Below are 18,404 nucleotides of genomic sequence, written 5' to 3' on the forward strand. Positions count from 1 at the left end.
CTTGTTCCTGTCACATACAGGTGACCAGGCAGTAGGTGTTTTTATCTTTATTTTAAAATACACTCAAGAATAACAATTTAAGGCTCTCTACTTTTCTCTGACCATACCTCTGCTGCTGGTTCCACTCCACTCTAGGGTGATCCTTTAAAAATAATCTTTATTGGTCACAGTTAAGAGCAGAAAAACACGGTGCTTAAGCAGTTTGTGGTCGTTCACTGTATGATTCCTAGCACCTCCTGTGCCACTGAGAACTATACAAACAGAAATAAATAAGCTGAATAAACTGTACATTCATCTTAAAATAATCTCTTAGCTGAAAAGTTAAAAGGAGCCTTTCTAAGGGCTTTATTTTTCTGGGGAAAAAAAACTCAAAAAAAAAAAAAAAAACCCAACAAAAAAAAACCAAAGGAAAAAGGCACATTTAACCAAGAAACTCAGTGTGACTTTCATTTATTGTCAGCAGTTTTTCAGGGCAGGGATGAGTCCTGGAACAATCTCCTACACCACTCTCAGCCTCCAGTGGCACGTCAGCACCATCCCACCATCACCCTGTCCTCTCTCCGGGAGCAGTGGCAGCACCACAGCTGGGCATATTGCTCAAGTGCAGGCTCACCCCTGCAGCTTTTGGCACAGACTGGGAAGGAGCATCCATGGCAAGAGCTCAGGCCTCATGGGATCTAATGGCTGTGCAGCAAGTGCCTGCTTTGTGGCAAAAGCAGCGCTGAGGTACTTTATCCATTGTACTGGGGAAGCAGCAACTCCTGGCACAGGATCCAACACACCATAAATCGCCTTGGTCTCCTTCAGGACTGTTACCAGTTTGTATCATCTTCCCATTTCAACTCCTCTTCTTCACCCCAGCCTGTAGCTTCAGCCTAGAATCACATAAAATTATCAATATTAAGGCATGTGCAATGTACTTGTGTGCTTAGCACAGCCCCAGGAGTCAGGCAGGAGCCTATGTGGCTTGTGATGGCAGAGCATTCATCCGCAATGCCAAAAGCCCAGAAATTAAGTGTCAGTATTTGCAGCTTATGGTCTTAAAGAACTTTGAACTACAAGAGGAATCACCTTAAAGACAAAAGCAGACTTAGGGAGCCTTACTTTTCTTTTTACTGCTTGTATCAAACCCACTTTGCATTAAAAAAGAATAAAAATAAATTAGACTATTTCTTTCCCCCTAGGAAAGAGCTGTTTTCCTGCTGTATTCTAACACTGTAAGTTTGATCTCCCCCTCCCACTGACACAGTAGTGACTGCATTCCCCCCAAAATGGGGTTGGGGTCATGACAGTGCTTCTGTCACAGGACACCATGCCGTTTTCAAATGTCATAAACAACTTCAGTTTACAGCCCAGGCTCCTCTCCCTATACTCCCTGCTATTCATGGGGTAGCTCTCCTGAGGCTGAATGAGCAAAACAACTTGAAGTCAACACCTATTCACTAAGTGAGTTACATGCTCAAGTGCGAATGCTGCCTCCCCTCCTAGGAAACAGCAATGGTCTTTGGCATCTCTGTGATTGGGCTACAGGGATTTATCTACTTACAAAAACCCCAGTTTTGTAACCACCCCCCCCCCCCCCCCCCCCCCCGTATCTCTGAAATAGAGAAATGCTTCAGCTATTCTTTCATGAAAAACAACACACCCAAAAAGCTTTACCCTGCAATCCGGAAGTTCTGGTTTCCTGGACCTTAATTTACAATTGTATTAGGTTTTCCTAGAAGAGCCAGGAAAAACACTTCAGTCCTGAGCATTCTCTGTACCTCAAAGCCCCTTCTGTTTGAGAATGGGACCATGTCTGTTCAGCAGCCAGGATCCAGCCTTGTTTTACCTGTCTGACAAACTAAGATTCCCCTTAACAAAGCACAGGATTGCTGCATCCAGGATACAGCAGCACAGAGTAAAAGCTGGAGCTAAAACTCCTTAGTACTTCTAGTAGTGTACAAGTTGAGTCCATTCCCTCACTGTTTCCTAACAGAGCTCTCTTTGCTGTATCAAGTGCCCACTGAATTACCTGGTGCCTGCTAAGATGCGTCACTCAGACCTCAGCACCTTTTATTCACAGGTGAAAGACTTGTCTGTCTGGCTGTGCTGCTGCTCCCTCCTCAGGTACCCACGCTCTGACTGAGGGGCCAGCTGTGCTACAGTGCTGTGTGTGCTGCTGTGTGCTGTGGAGCCTCTCAGGGCTACAGTCACCTAAACCTCCCTACCTCGAGTCTCTCACCTCAATCACATCAGCTGCTGCAAATTTGGATGAAAACAGCACATTCTGGAAAGCACCTTCTCTGCTGGACACCCCACCCGAGTGAGTGGGAACAACTGCTTCTGTCCTTGCCTCAGGTAAAATCAAAAGAGCAGAAGAAGGTTTAATGTCTGGGATCATGTCAGCAAACCAGTCCAGCTCAGGGTCTTGCACTGGTTTCCTCTTCACTTTGATTGTGAATTCTTCTCCCAAGCCAGACTCTGACGAAGACTTCAACCTTTCCTGAAAGGTTTTTGGCAACACAGTTTCTCCCAGTTGTTCCTCGTGGTCCCACTTGTCATTGCTCCAGCTGTTCCCATGGCAAGACTTTGTGGGGGGACTCAGGCTTTTGAATTCTGTGCTCAGTTGATGGGTACTTGGCAGAGGCCTTGGCCTTTCAACTGCATCAGCGTGTGTCACAGTGAGGCAGTTTCCTGAGGACAATTTAGGACTGGGGCTCCTGGGCTCAAAGTCATCCCAAGGCTTCTCATCTACATCATGATCAGCAAAATAAGGTCCCGTGCTGCCCCGCAGCTCCTGGGGCTGAATTTGAATGTTCACAGTTTTCTCAGTGTCTGTCTCCTCTGGCTCACTCCAGTCTGGCCACTCCTCTGCTGGCTTTTCCGAGGTAGTCATAGAGCTCCTGCTGTTCCTCAATGTATTAATGCTTCCAGGAATTCCGTTCAGGGGGGGCTGAGCGCCTTGCTCATCTGTGGAAGACAAAAAGGTGTTACATACCTGTTTAAAGAGAGCAAGTGCAGGCAGAGATGGAGTTCTGTCTAAAACTTTTTGACATCACAGGGAACAACTGGCATGGAAACCAGCCAGTAATTGATTGTAAAGAAAGCTCCTCTTGGATTAGAAAGCAGGGATACCTTCCTGCTTGCAAAAGAGGGAACTGACCTCAGAGCCCAATACCTGTTGCGGTGACTCAGCCCACTGGGGGGCTGGGGCAGTGTGATGCCAATCAACCCCAGCCCATCCCCTGGATCGAGTTTCCCGAAGAGGCAGACTCAGAGGATGGGCTGAGGGGTGGCTCCGAAGCCTAAGCTGCACCCCCCTGGACGGTGCCCGGGTACAAGCCACCTCCCCCGGTTCGGGAAAATTCTCGGTTACTCGGTTGTTCACTGGTTCTCTGTTATAACTCCCGCCTCTCGGTTTACCCCAGTGGCTCTTGTTAAATTGCATCCTCCCCCTGGCTTGTAACTCATTGGTTGTTTTCCCCTTTCCCCGCGGTTTTCAAATTGCCTATAAAACTCAGGACAAGCGTCGGGGAAGGATCCCATCGTATTCCATCCCTTCTGAGCTTCTTTGGGTTGTGAAACTTCTAACAATAAACCTGTTAGGAGGCAGACCAGAACAGCCTCTCTCTTCCTTTGTCTCCGAGCTAACGTGAGCTGATCCCATCGGCTCCTGCTGTGTTCCCTCTGCAAAGCAGCCAGCTACCTAGCTCAGCCGGCAGCACTTTTCCTGATGCCGAAGTCGCTTTAACGATGCACAGAACGCAGTTGGACTCTCTCTGACCTGGGGCACGCCAGAGCTCGTGCCTCGAGCACAAGAACAGCGTTAAATACCAGCTGATTGCTGATAAGCAACAGGTGAGTAGGAAAAGGCCATGGAAGGAAACAGAATCAGCTTTGACTGTCAGAATGAGCTGACATGTAAATCCAGAGTATCTGCTGAGCTGTGGGAGAGGTGAAAGCACAGCACAGAATCTGCTATAAGGAAACAACTTCAAGTCCAGGGATCCAGTCTGTGTATGTCAGCTTCCCAAATAGCTATTCCCTAGGATGGTAAGGATCACACTCCCCCTCCTTCACTGTTGCCTTCCTTGGTTCACTGAATCTTTCAGATCGGCACATGGGGGAAAATGCACATCTTTTCAAGCAACACTTCACTGGTAAACACTTGATTTCTGAAAGGAAGCACTAGGGTAGTTTTTACCTGTCTTTGAAGCCAGGGAATTGTCTTGTTGCATAGGAAGCTTCTTGACAGGTGCATTTGCAGAGCTGGGGAACAAGCTGGGACTGCTCTTCAGGGGCTGAGAGGTTTGGCTTCTCTGATTGCTCATGCCATGACTGGGGGAATCTGCCAGGATAAAGGAAAAGAAAGGACACAAGTCCACGAGGTATGTTGTCAGTCTGAGCTGAACTGCCTGCAGCACTGGAATGTTCTTATTTGAACAATGCTGAGGCTTGGCACAGCAATCCAACAGCTGCACCTCCTGATCCATACATAACACAATGCTCCTTTGTTCCTGCTCCTGCAGCTCCTGCCAGTACAAAGTTATGGCAACTGTACATGGTCAGTTTTTGCTGAGATGTTCTTTCAAGAAATACAAAATGAATAAATTGATTATGATCAGAGCAGATGCTTTAAAAATGCTGTTTGCCACCTGGCTGGATCCAAAATCCCAACTGCATCACAAAATCCCCTGGTACCTGCCTTATACAGAAGTACTGCACTTGCTCACAACAATTCCAAGCGTAAGCAAACTCATGACACTACAGCAACCCCCTCCCATACCTGGGCATGGGCACAGCAGCTTCCTGGAATGGGAGTCTGCTCTGAAGGCTGACTGACAGCTACCCTTATATCCCAGCCTGAGGTGAGGTGGGTGGTGGGCAGTCAAGGCCGTGTGTTGGAGCTGCCTAAGGCAGGTGTATTTCCCTGGCCCAACCAGCTTGGCAAGCACCTGGTTGCAGTTCATTTTTGGGAGCTGCAGGGTGTGATCAGCACTGGTTATGGTCTCCCAGCACCAGCCTCAGCTGCGTGGGACCCAGCTGCTACCACTTCAAAATTAGCACAGTTTGGGCCAATGCTGCATCTGCTTCCACAGGGCTCATCTGTATTCCCAGCCAGCTGTGCCTGCTTAGTCTAGGGATCATCAGTGCCCTCAGACACATGGCCCACTGGAAAGGACTGCACAGAACACACAGAACCCACCCCCTCCCCCAGCACCCTTCATAAAGGGCACATCCTTTGAGGGGCTTGAGCAAACAGCTTGTTAAACCTCGTGCTCAGCCTCTTGTGTTGCTTTTTGCAGGTCATCACTCACTGTTGAGGACAAAGGTGGGGTTTTTGTTGTTCATCAACAATTAAATCAGGCCTAATTTTAAGTGTATGCTGAAAAATAAAGCTGGTTTCAGTTTGCAATCCAAAGTGGTTTACTTACTACAGTCTACTAAAATAAATAATGTAAAGAAACTAATGCAATGAGCCATCCACTGATTTTAATGAAGTGTGGTAGCTGCTGGTACACACATAAACAGGAAGCAAACACTTAAACTGATCTCTGTCATGTATTTCATTTGGTATCTGTTTGTCTAATGTTGCACAAATGCTGACTTTTCCCTTGTTACAAATATTCTTAGTTTCAATATCCAGACAAGCTTTCCCTTAGTACACTTGGTTCCAAGTTATCTAGCAGGTGCAGGGGCTACTGTCTTCATTTGCATTAGCTGAAAAGCCTCCAGAGAGCTGATAAAATAGGGAAGTTTGTATTCCTTTTCCAATCTATGAATAGAAATTGGGGGAAGAAGGTGAGATTTACTATTTTTAAAAACAGGAAGGACAGAGGAAATATTAAATAATTGCCTATATAAGTCCTTTAGAAAGGTAATATAGTTTTTCCACCAAACACACACACTCTATCTCCTTTACTTATAGGGATTCTTAAAGGAAAAAGAGGTTTCACTTTTTCCCCATATATTTCCTATATTTAAAATACTTTTATATAGCTCTTCTTCTGATATAAATTCTGTATCTGCAAATAGCACCTAACTTAAAATCCCAAGTTTGGCTGCAAATTAGCTTTTTCTTCCATTAACCTGTCACCGGCAGCAGATTAAGAAATCCAAGAAATTCTGCCTACACTTCTTGGACAGAGCATGCAAGCATCCCAAGAATATTCTGACTGTATCTTTTACCTTCTGGTGAGAGATCAGCAGTTTTCATGAAACTTGGTGCAGAGCTTTTGAAAATCTTTGATCTTTCTCCACCTACAACCACTTCAGGCCCAAGCAGGGAAACGAGGACGGCCAAGCTGTGCAGCGTTATCGCCACAATGGAGTCACTGGTGTCCCGCAGGCCCAGCAACACCTGCACCAACAACACACTGATGTTACCACAACAGAAAACTCTGCCTTTGCACTGCTTTCCTCTTTAAGTGTTAGCTTTGCAGCCCATTTCACTTCTAATCCCCTACAGCTCTCAGTAGAGACTGGATGGGATTCCATAAAATCAGCCTTCCACATTGTGCTACAAGCTAAAGAGGGTGGATCCTGTTGGCTGGATGGGTCTAGTGGAAGGTGTCCCTGCCCATGGCAGGGGGTTAGATTAGATGGTCCCTTAAAGTCCCTTCAAACCCAAACCGTTCTGTGATTCTGTGAAATCCCGTATTCCAGGATACACCACCCATTGGTCTGCTGTCCTTAACCTGTGGCAATACGATGTTCTTCAGCTCCTCCCGAGAGAACAGCTCTGCGTAGGCATGGATGTGAGACAGCAGCACCATCCGCACATGCTCCTCATGCACCTCAAACAGCTTCAGCAGCACTGGGATCACGTGGGCCTGGAACAGGGCTGGCGACAGCAGGCAGCTGGTCTGGCTCTCCCCACTTTGCTCTAGGGAACAGAGGTGAGAATGGGAAAAGGCTGCTTCAGCCATGAGAGACAGCTCACCCAGAAGCTACTGAGTGATGACACCAGGATCATTCCTAATTCTCCTCCCAGCATCAGCAGAGCAGTGCCAAGTACTGCAAAGGAGGAAGCACAGATAACTGTCCTTCCCAGTTCTGTATGTTACAGTATTTGTTCTGCTTAGAGAAACACCACCATTCCCTTGATTCAATGAAACAACTGCTCTGAATTCATTCCAAACTTATCAGTAATAATTGTGATGAGGAAGTATTTAAAGGTCACCTTTCTTTGGGCCCAGCAGATGAGGAAGAAAACTCTTGACAGCTACAGGTTCTGCAAACACGAGCTGATTGAGTAGGAGAGGTACCAGCCGTGATGCTATCAGCTCCTCTGACAAGCCAGCCACCCTGTCCAGCAGAAATCTGCATTCCAGGAGACAGCAGTTAGTATCAAGGCAGCTTTCCATGCATTTATGCCTGTTTCCCTCAATATCATTTCCCCTTTTTGTGTCTGACTCATCCAGAGACAGTGCCCCACTGCAGCCTGTCCTTCTGTCTGCACTCTGACCTACACAGAGAAGCCTCTGCTCCTGCCTGAGGCAAAGAGGAGGAGGCACAAACCAGGAGCCAGAGCCACATCCTGTAAAACCCCACACCTGGATCATGGGCTGTCACAAGCACATCCAGCTGGCACAGGAAGCTGCTGGGGCATCAAACTGCCTCAAAGCTGGCATCTCCCATGAAGAGCTATAGTCAAAACTGCAGCAGAGTTTTCCTCTCACTGCATACCCTGGTGCATTGCAAGAATTTTCCTGTTGCTTTGGAAAAGGCTGTTCTACCTGCCACACAAAGGAAGTTTCCCTTGCACAGAGGGAATCCCATTTTGAAACCACTTCCATCTAATTTGGCCAACAGAGTACTGACTGAGTTTATCAGAGTTCAATTTTGTGCAACTGCTCTTGTCTGTCAGATTTTCATTTTTAAAATATCAATTAACAGTTACTGCTTTTTCTCTAGGCTTGGAGGAGCCCAGGAGAATGGTGCACATGTTGCGAAGGCCTCTCTGCCTGATAAAAGGGCAACACTCCCCTGTCTTTAAGTGAAGTGTTCATTCCCTCCCTCAGTAAACACTGCTGATACAGAGATCATGAGAACCACTCTGAATGTTCCTGCTAAGGATCCCCGTTCTCCTCTTACTTCCTCCACTTGAACCTCAAATTAATGAAAAATAACTGATGGTGACCACAGAAGTATAAAACAGGCAGGAAAACAGGTCTGTGAGAACACCAAGGCTCTTTTATATGGAAAAAGAAAAGAACTCTGCTTCTCCCCTTTTCAGGCCTATATAATGCCATGATTACACAGAAGATTGCCTGACAGAAAAATTACTGGGGTCCGCAACAGTGAGATTTACTGCAAGATGTTCCACTACTGCAGCCAAGACATCCATTACAGGCAACAGCTTTACTCTTGGCACTGCATGATTAATTCACCCAACAAGTCTTACTGCAAACTCTCTCATTGGCAGCTGCATCACTCTGGAGGCTGGGGAGCATCAGGATGATGCAGAGCCCAGCAGGGACTGCTCCTCCCAAACACCAAACCATTCACAAGGAACTGGGAAACAAGGAGATGGAGAGTTTCCTCTTTGATAGGATCATTACTTCGGCTGGAGCACCCAAGGTATTACAGAGTAAATAATGTGCCAAAGCCATCAAAATGTGCCACCTGAGGAAGTACCTCTGGCCATGAGCCTTCCCAGGTCCCCCCACAATCCATTTGGAAGAAGTATGTCTGAAATAAGAAGCTTCCACATTACAGTTCCTTCACTTACTTGAAAAATTCAGTTTTCTCCTCCTCAGACTTTAGTGTTAAGGTCTTCAGAAAATTCACAACTTCCAGAAAATCATTCCTAAGCACAAAAACAAAAGCTGTCAAGTGTAATCCTTACTGATGCTTAAACCACCCACAGTGAAGAGACTGCAAACCCCCACCATTCCTTCAGCAGAGAGAATGAGACAGAGGGACCCAAGTCAAATGCTGGTGGATCAAGAGTGCCAGCAAGGAGGTGACACCTGAAAGCTGCTGCTCAGCACCTCATTGGGAAGGCTGGTAACACTTCCTTAATTTAAGGAGCCTCTTTGTCAGAGATCCCTGCCAAAGGTAGGGATTAAATCTGCATTCCCATCTCACCTTCATAAAACTAATGCTTTGCAAGACAGAAATAAGCAGTATCAAGACCAAGAGAGGACTGATATTCCTGTCCTTACCTGAAGAACTCATGAGACAATAAGCTGGACAGTGGTGGACGACACTTTGGGTCTGGATTCAGCAGTGCACAGTGCAAGGTCTGCTGAAAGCTGGAGAGAATATCTGCTGAAACTGAAATCCAAAGCACCTACAGTTATATTTCTCTCTTCACACTGAACAAGATATGTTCAGGAGTCCTCCACCCTCCCCAAAATTTATTTTTAGCTCTAATGGATAGCAAAGTGCAAAAGGAAGGGAAAAATAGCATTTCCATTTCTCTTCCTAAGCTGCTTGGTTACTGAGCCTTCAAGGAATGCTACTGTCCTCCCAAGAATCTTCCTGCTGCCTTTGCTGCAAGTTGCAGCCCCAGCTCAGCTGTGGCACTCAAGACCCACGTGCCACATCCATAACCCTTGGTGAGGCAGGACCACAGCAGTTTTGGGAGTGCTCGTGTCACACAGGCTGGTGACCTCCAGCCACATCTGACCACATCCAAATGCAGGAAAAGGGGAACACAGGAGAAGCCAAGGTTTGCAAACAAAGACCAACACTAGCCACTGAACCCACAACAATCCTGCCAGCTGCAACAAAAGGTGAAATGTTCAACCGGTTGCCAGCTGTACCGGTTTGGCCAAATTTAGAAATATATCCTCTGAGAGAAGGCAGGTCACCACCCCTCCCCCACCAGGTTCGGGAAGAAATAAATTTTCCTCAAAGGAAAGTGAAAGAGATAAAAGCTATTTATTTAACAAACACATGGGAAAAGGAAAATAATGCTAAATAATAAATCTCTTGCTGTGGAGAAAAACCTGGGAAGTGTTAGAGTCCTCCCTTTGGTCTCCTCGGAGCTGGGGCTTGGCCCAGGGCCAGGCCCTTTGTGCCTGGTGGAAAGTCCTCCTGATGTGTTCTGATATTGAAGTAGTCCAGTGGAAAAGGGAGAAAATCCGAAATTCCAGGGAAGGGAAAAAAGTTCAACTCTCAGTCTCTCTCCAGAGAAAAAGAAACTGAACAACTGGCCAGAAACTGACCCGGGAGCAGCAAGCCAGTGCTTCCTTGCTCCCCTGCCACAGCTGGGCAAAAGTTGCTATCTCTGTGTGACCTTGAACAAGCTGCAAACTGCTTTGAAAAAGTTTTGCTCAGTTTTTCCTTCCTCCTCTCAGGCTCAGTTTAGAGGCATAGAAAGGCACAAAAATTAATTTCTGTGCATAGGGCAGCGATATGGGATACATATCATAAAGTCACCCCAAGACAACCACACAAGGAATGAACCACAGGGCCTGTCATAGGCAAAATGTCATTCTTACCCTGATCATTGAGAACTGTCAGGAGATTCTCAACTGTTGTCCCAAATGCATAGGCATCCCTCGCGTGCCCGTAGCTGCTGGGCAGGATTTTGAAGTCTGCAGACTGAAAATAAAACATAAAACCCCAGAAAAGCAGGAGCTTATGAAATATTTGGTGTTTTCCATGAGTCTTTATTCCTGCCCCCCCCCCATATACACTCTCCAGTTCTTTTTATAGCATCAAAGCTCCACTGTGTACCCTACAAGTAGAGTATTATGCTAAAAAAACCTCCACTGGGGAATTTATAACCCAAAGGAGCAACTCTATGATGATGGAACAACTCCCTGATGAATGCAAGCAGTCAACAGCTTTCAGCATTTCTATGGAAACAGGTGATACAAGCAACCCTGAGGATTCTCAATACATAGGAAGGTACTAACAGGTAGGAAAAAGGCTGTGGTGAGAGTTACACAACCATGGGACCACAGTGATCTGGGCAATCTCAGCAACTACCCTGTGATTTTTGCAAAACTTTGGTGATTTAAAAGCAACACAGTGTTTGAAAAGTAATATTACCTGTGCCCAACACCATTCCCAAACCAGGGATGGGACAGAGGAGGGACAAAAGGAAAAGAGGAAACCTCAGATATTATCCAAGAGCCACTTCCATGCCATTTAGGCATGAGGAAATATAACGTGAATAAAAAAGTATTTCCTGACCATCACGTTTTTCTTTGCTGCCAGCAGGAAGCTCCTTGAGCACATGCTGTCACTCACCATCTCCTCGCAGGGGATGCACGACTGGTCTCGCACTGACTTCATGTGACAGAGGAACTGGAAGGACAAGAGGGGGCCATGAGCTGCCTCGACCTCCCCTCAGTGCCAAGCAGCAGAGCAGGCTGTCCCCATGGGCCAGGGCTGGGGGGGTGGCAGCAGCTTTGCCCCTGCCCCTTCCACTGGCACCCAGGGCAGGCTGAGCCTGCCACTGCAATGATTCTGCAGAGCAGGCAGCAGAAATCACACCAGGAATTCTTTTTTCTGCTACCAAACAGTGAAGATGCCACAAGCTAAGGAGGCATTTAAATTATTTTTCTTAATGACTTATTTCAACCTGAATCCTGCTTTTCTAAAAAATTTTGTATCAGTCCAGAAGGGCAAAGATTTCTCACTCTCCAGCCAGCAGTATCCCTTAGAAAAGCAGCTGCGTTTGGGCTAATGGAGAATTAATTTGTGTAGACATCATAGTTTATAGTTATGGTGTCCTTAGAGCAAAGATTCAGGACAGACCTGGAACTAAGCCAACACATTTAATAGCAAATCCAGCTAAGTGGAAGGACTTGGGCCTTCACATCCATAGATGGCCTGGTTCCACAAGCCAGGAATCCTCCCCTGGGCATCCAGGGTGCACTTGGCTTGGCTCTTACCTCTGGGGTGGCTTCACTGAAGTTACAGACTGTTTCCATTCCTCCCAGCTTCCAGTGCCCATCCTCACTCACAAACACGGATGATAAACAGACATTGTTATGTGTCAGGTTTCCCTAAAACACAAAAACCCAAAAAAGGGTAACTGACTTGGGGGATATATGAAGATGTAAAATCTTAATCAGCACTAATTAGGTGCTGCAGGGGGCTGAGAGAAAGATGCCAAAAAGCACACAGTTCCTCTGGGATTTTGTAGGTGACCAGCAGGTGCCAGGCAGGAGGGCCAGGGTTTTAGAGCAGACAAAGCCCTAACTGTCATAGCCCTTGCAATGCAACTGTAAATCCAGGGGAGTTCTCCAACTGTGAACACAAAACCCCAGAGCTATAGTCTGAGCTAGGATTTACCTGCAGTGCTGGGCAAACACACAGTGCCCAGACAGGGCAGCAGTGACACCAATCTCTGGCATGGGGCAACAGCTGTAAACAAATGCCAAGGCCAAGCAATCCCATTCCCCTAAAGCAAGAAATACTGCAAGCAGATCCATGAAGTGAGAACTGCTTGCTGCCTTGTTTCCACAACACTTTCAATTACCCTTCCTCCTCCAAAGCAGCAAATTTTAGCAGTTTCAGACTACAAGAACGGTGGGGCACGTGTCTGTCTTTTTGGGACGAATAAGGAATGAGTCACCCAGACAAATTCAGGTACAATGCTCTCCTGTCACATTTCATCTGTCTCCCACCAGAGCCTGATGATGCCGCCAGGGGTACCTACCCTGTCATGGAGGAAGATGAGTGCCAGCAACACATCGTAGATCCCTGCACAGATTTCTGCAGCAGAGAGCATCTCCAGGACCATCTCCAAGGGCCTCACCCTCTCTGTAACCAGGTGGATCCCATTTGCTTCCACAGTACAGGAGAGGAAGCGCAGAAGGCAAGGGTGGCGCAAGGTTTTCAGGTGCTTCCAGAAACAAAGACATCTGTTAGACCTCATCTAAGGTATCTCCTCTGGCTGCAGAGCTTAAGTCCTGTCCCCTTAGCCATGTTTTCTCATGGAATTCAGACAGCCCATCCCTGCTCCTCACCAAGCACCTGGAAAACTTCCTCACTCATGGCAGAACTTTTTATAATACATTGAAACAGAATCATAGAGTGGTCTGGGTTGGAAGAATCTTAAAGATCACCTCATTCCACCCCTCTACCATGACAGGGACACCTTCCACTATCCCAGGTTGCTCCAAGCCCTGTCCAACCCTGGCCTTGACAGTTCCAGGGATGGGGCAGTCCCAGCTTCTCTGTGCATCCTGTGCCAGGGCCTCACTCCCCTCAGAGAAGACTTTCTTCCCAATATCCAATCTAAACCTACTCTCCCTCAGTTTGAAGCCATTTCCCTTCGTCCTGTCACTACATGCTCTTTCTCTCCATCTGTCTTGCAGGCTCCCTGCTGGCACTGGATGGAGAAAATCTTACACAGAATAAAATTCTTATTTATAATAAATATGGTATTTTGGGTGGGATTCACCCAAAAAAGACCCTGACTTGCATCTGCAGGAAGAGGCAGCACCCTGCAAAGGCAGGCAGGCACTGCTATCTGAACATTGCTGCCCTCATCATGCAGCACACAGTGAACTCGGCAGCTGCCAACCCCCTTCTGCCCCGTGGCCAGGGTTGGCTTCCACCTTTTCTCCTGCCCTCACTCCCAAGGGTTTGACCCCTGTTAACTGATTCCCACCCTTCCAATAAAAGGAGGGACACTTGTGGCAAGTGTGTCCCAGGCACACTGCAGTACCTTGGCAGCTTTATTGACCTTATCCTCGTTCTCCCGCTTGTACACGAACACGGAGGCGAGTTTGCCATCCTGGAGCACGGCTGGGTAAATGGTGTGGCCGGTGGGCAGTGTGAAAGGCGGCTCTTCCAGGGTATAGCTCTTCAAAGCACTGTTCTCTGAGCCCATCCCTCGCACAGGTCCCCTCCTCACCACAAACAGGCTTTGGGTGAAGGAGGACTTCCTTTGGACAGATTCAGTTCTGGCGGGCGCTGGCCAGTTCACCTTCAGAGCATTTTCTGCAAAGCATGAAACAGCCATGAAGAACCTTCTCCTGCCGGTATCCTCTCCTTGAGTTTAAGGACAAGAATAAAATCCCCAAAGTTTAACTTTGTAAAGGAAACCCAATGTCCACAAAAGGGCTTGGATCAACATGTGAGCAGCTCTCAGCTCTGGCGCTTGGACTGCACTGGCACCTGTGTCAGCATCACCACCGGCTCTGACACAGTGCAGCATCCACAGCCAATCCCTGACCTGGCTACCAAGATGAGATCCACCAAAAGCAGGAACCACCAACACCCTCAGCCACATAGACACCCACTCCAGGGGTTTAATTGACATTAAGTTAGGAAGTGTGACTGCCACTCCACAAGGAGCCTCTGGTCTTCTTAAAAACACCATTCCTCAATTCTCCAAGCCAGAGAAGATTTCAGTGAAGGAGGAAGGATTACAGTGGATTTCAGGAGGTTACCTATAGCCAGGTACCCTCCTCCAGCAGCATGTTTTCCCCCTTGATTACCTTCTCTCCATGTGACAAATATTCCTTCTGCCTGCCAACCCTTCTTTCCTCCCACAGCCTGTCAGGAAGAGGCTGACAGAGATTTTTGTGCCTTTCCCTCACACACAAAACCGGTAAAACAAACACACTGATTGCAGAGGCTCTTTTGGAAAACACTGACCCAGCATATGCTCTGTCATCAGGCTTGTGATCACAGGCCATGGGCAAGACCTGAACCTGTCTACACATGGAAGTCAGCAAACCTTAATCAGGAATCTGAAGGAGAGCAAACCCTCAGTTTTCAGGAAAAGTGGGGGAAAATTGCCCACCCCCAAGCATTCTTTTTTGCAACTCAAGAATTGCTTTATTGTGGTTGTTTCCAGCCATAACCTGAGGTTTCAGGAAGGCAACAACACAGGAGTCTCCCAGCTCCCCAGCAGAGCTGTTCCACCAAAGCTGGTGCTCTGGCCCCTCACCTGTGTCTCCAGTTAGGTCTCCCAGGAGCCCTGAGGTCAGAAGTGCTCGGGAGAGAGAGAGAGCTGGTCTGATATGGTTTCCTAGCTCCTTTAACCCCCCAGAGGGTACCAAGTGAGGGCACAACAACCCCTGCAGTCCAAAATGGGGGAGGGGAGGGGGAGAAAGAGGGGCTTTTAACTGAGCTTCTGTGTCCTGATCCACCTAAAATCTAAACTGAATTAACTACAGAACTTGCAGGTGGGAGGTCTGGGCTTTTTCTCATACTCTCACCTCTGGTGTCAGACACGGATCTGCACCTTCTCAGCACTGATTCCTTTAATGGGACCTCTAGGAAATAATGAGAAGGTTATGGAAGTCTAAACTGCAACTTCCCAGCACAACACAGAGGGGCTGACAGCCCTCTCCAGCTTACCTGTAGGCCCTTCAGATGCTGGAAGGCTGCTCTGAGGTCTCCCTGCAACCTTCTCCAGGCAGAACAACCCCAACCCCATCAGCCATAGGGAAGGTGTTCCAGTCCCCTTATCAACTTCACGGCCTCCTCTGGACTTGCTCCAACAGTTCCATGTCCTTCTCATGCCGAATATTGTAACACCAGAGTCATTCTCATGCCTGTGCTCCACCTGAGTGCTGCTGTACAACAGCCAGCTGCAAACACACCTCTCCTCTCCAGGGATGTCCTCTCAGGAAGCGCCCGGCAGCTCTCAGTATCAAACACTGAGCACCTCCAAACAGACAAGGGACAAGAGCAGCCTGTGGAACCCCGAGCTTTTCAGCTTTTTTTATGGCTATTGAAACTCCAGCTGGCAAAAGCATCTGCAAAGGTCTATGCCCAGGTGTGGCTACAACCCTTCGATGAACTCTCCAGAGCTAAAATAAACCATTACTCACACAACTATGAGTTAAGAGCATTAACCCTTTCGTATCTTATTTTCAACAAAGTGTAAACATGAACGTCAGATGTAACACACAGCACACCTTGGGACGGAGAGGAGCCCAGCAGGGAAAGCCAGAGGGATTGGTAAGGACAATGTGGATTTGCTACCAGAACGAGGTGGAATTTCAAATTAGCTTCCTTGTGGAGTGAATGACAGCTGCATACACGGTATTCACCTGAAACACACACCGAGCCCTGGCATTCCACAGCTCAGAAAGAGGCAGTTCCCCCTTTCCAGGCGCCCTGCCCGCCACCTCCCATGCCAGCAGAGCCTCCTGGAAGTGCTCTCAGAGGTGCTGGGGGCTTTGCTCCCAAAGGCAGAGGTTTCCCAACGCGACACCTTCAAATGCCCACCCGGCACCCTGCAGAAGCAGTCCCTCGCAGGCAGGTGGGAGATCAGCAGGCTCCGCGGGAAGGAAGCCCGGTTCAATCGCGCTCCCCCAAGACCGGTCCAACCCTGGGCACCGGGGAGAGCACAGTTTTAACACACAGGCTCCCCAGGAACACCGGGTAACGCCAGCTGCGGGAAGAGCACAGCCAGAGCCGCCACTGCGGGAGCTGCTCTTTGCCCAGGAGCTGCAGGCCCCGCGCACACGCTGCCCGCGGGTCATACCCGGCCCGGGGGCGGCAGCGGTACCGCGTTCCCAGCGCGGCTGGCAGGGCCTGGGCCGCCCGTGCTCGCCCCGTCCACCGCCCCCCGCCCGTCAGACCCCAAGGCGACCTCCGACAACACCTCCAGCCCTCCGCTCCGCCTGTCCCAGTCCCCCGCCCACCTGTCCCCGCCGGGCCGGGGGTGCCGGTGCCACTGAACCCCGCCGGCCGCTCCGTCTGTCTGTCTGTCCGTCCTTCCGCCCGCCCTCCCGGCCCGGCAGCGCCGCCCGCCTCGCGCGCCCCCTGCCGCCCGGCGGCCGCAGCGCCCTCACCCGCGCGGGGGCGCGGCCCGCGAAGCGGCGGCCGCCATTTTGGATGAGGGCGAGTCTGCCTCCAGGCACCCTTAGAACCAGGGAATCATGGAATCGTCAGGGAAGAGACCTTTAAGATCATCCAGTCCAACCGTGCACCCAGCAATGCCAGTGAAACCACTAAACCACATCACCCACCGCCAGATCCACACGCCCTTTAAGCACCTCCGGGGATGGTGACTCCAACACCTCCCTGGGCAACCCTGGCATTTCAATGCCTGACCACCCTGATGGTGAATTTTTTTTTTTCTAATATCTAATCTGAATCACCCCTGTCTCCGCTGGGCCATTGCCTCTCGTCCTCCCACTGCAGGCCCGGCAGAAGAGACCGACCCCACCTGGTTACAGCCTGCTGTCAGGTGGTTGCAGATAGCGATGAGGTCCCCCCCTAAGCCTCCTCCAGGCTGAACACCCCCAGCTACCTCAGCCGCTCCTCACCAGACGTTTTCTAGACCCTTCACGAGCGTTGTGGTCATTTGCTGAATACGCTCTTGCCCCTCAATGTCCTTTTTAAAGGACATTTTCATGTGTCCTAGCCCTCCCCTGCTCAGGTCCGCCTGCACCCCGAGTGCCCCGGGCCGCGTCCGGGGCTGGTTCCCCGCCGAAGGGAGTCCGGTGCCAGCTCCCCGCCAGCCCGGGAGCGGGGCAGCAGGGTGCGAGCGAGGCAGGTGGTCCGACAATCCTGCGTGAGGGGATCCATTTAATGCCATTAAAACTAATTGCTCTCCGTGCTGCGGCGTAAAGTGACTCCGGGGAGAGATTTCACGTGAGTGTTTTGGACGGCGGAGCGAAGGTTGAAAGCAATGACTCCAGAGCGGTGGGAGGTCTGGGCTTTTCACACGCTATTTTCATATCGCCGGTGTTATTCCAGTTTCCTGCAGCGCCAGGACGTGAGGATGTGGTTTGCTCAGTCACTCTGAACAGCAGCACAGCCTAGCCCCATGGCCTCGTCTAGACGCAGATTTAATGGCCAGGGCAGAGTGTTTAACAGAGGTGGTCTGAGCTGTGCAAGCGCCTTGGCTCTCTTTAGTAACTCAATTCCACGAGTTTAACCTGCACTGTTTTGTGTTGTCAAATCCAGCATGAACTGTGTAGAGTGTGCTCTTTCGCAATATGCTTTCCCCCCTCCATTTCTAGTGAAGCTTTCCAGTGCTTGGACAGCACAGATGATCCCAGACATCTGTCTGCTGGACAGTGGCTCATCAGCCAGGGTCCCGTCAGCACAGCTAAACCACAGCTCCCTGGATAGCAAAAGGGATTCCCTCAGATCCACACCCAAACTCCAATCAGTTGAGCCTCACCATCTGTTCAGGGGAGCAAGGAGAGAGGATTTCTCCTATGACTGTGCATGAGGAGGGCTGTAAGGTGGCTCATCAGGGTTAACAGGGGGACACAGTGCTAGGAAGAATCTGCTCGTCTGGCAGGATATGCTGGTAGATGGATGATCTGGGGCATCTTTAAAAAAGCAGAAATATTATGTGAGGAGCAGGGTGCAGGAAAGTAAAATGGGTCATAGGTAATATGACATGTAGTATGTCACACATCACAGGGTAATATAATGCACACAGGAACAGAATCTAAATAAAGTTCAGGTACACCACCTCTGTCTGTCAACGGCAGGAAAGATCCAGAGTCTTTGGCTCAAATGTGACA

At 49.1% G+C, this 18,404-nt stretch overlaps 1 protein-coding gene across 2 annotated transcripts; it reads right to left on the reverse strand.

The window, feature by feature from the left end:
- Positions 1–434: 434 nt before the first annotated feature.
- SCYL3 (SCY1 like pseudokinase 3) lies at positions 435–16,648 on the reverse strand. 2 transcript variants are annotated; one of them, XM_082286753.1, is made up of 15 exons: positions 15,268–15,554; positions 15,126–15,182; positions 13,625–13,899; positions 12,611–12,796; positions 11,841–11,954; positions 11,194–11,250; positions 10,437–10,539; positions 9,153–9,264; positions 8,717–8,794; positions 7,166–7,305; positions 6,681–6,868; positions 6,172–6,343; positions 4,187–4,330; positions 2,225–2,952; positions 435–875 (listed from the first exon to the last, which is right to left on the reverse strand). In XM_082286753.1, the coding sequence occupies exons 1-15, from the start codon at positions 15,428–15,430 to the stop codon at positions 813–815; spliced, it is 2,580 nt and encodes an 859-aa protein (XP_082142879.1). In that variant the 5' UTR covers positions 15,431–15,554; the 3' UTR covers positions 435–812. The 2 variants fall into 2 exon arrangements, with proteins under 2 accessions (XP_082142879.1, XP_082142880.1); XM_082286754.1 differs by lacking the exons at positions 15,126–15,182; positions 15,268–15,554 and adding an exon at positions 16,563–16,648.
- Positions 16,649–18,404: the final 1,756 nt, after the last annotated feature.

The sequence above is a fragment of the Coloeus monedula genome (genome assembly GCF_965178545.1).
Source record: "Coloeus monedula genome assembly, chromosome: 9".
In the NCBI taxonomy this organism is placed as follows: domain Eukaryota; kingdom Metazoa; phylum Chordata; class Aves; order Passeriformes; family Corvidae; genus Coloeus; species Coloeus monedula.

Bases quoted from the DNA above. Each gene is read 5' to 3' on its own strand.
- SCYL3 (XM_082286753.1), bottom strand. From the start codon at position 15,430: ATGAGAAGGACATGGAACTGTTGGAGCAAGTCCAGAGGAGGCCGTGAA. The intron at 6,869-7,165 runs GTGACCTTTAAA...TCTGTTCCCTAG, and splicing joins TCTGCTGGGCCCAAAGAAAG to AGCAAAGTGGGGAGAGCCAG. The intron at 4,331-6,171 runs GTAAAAGATACA...TTATCCTGGCAG, and splicing joins TGCTGATCTCTCACCAGAAG to ATTCCCCCAGTCATGGCATG.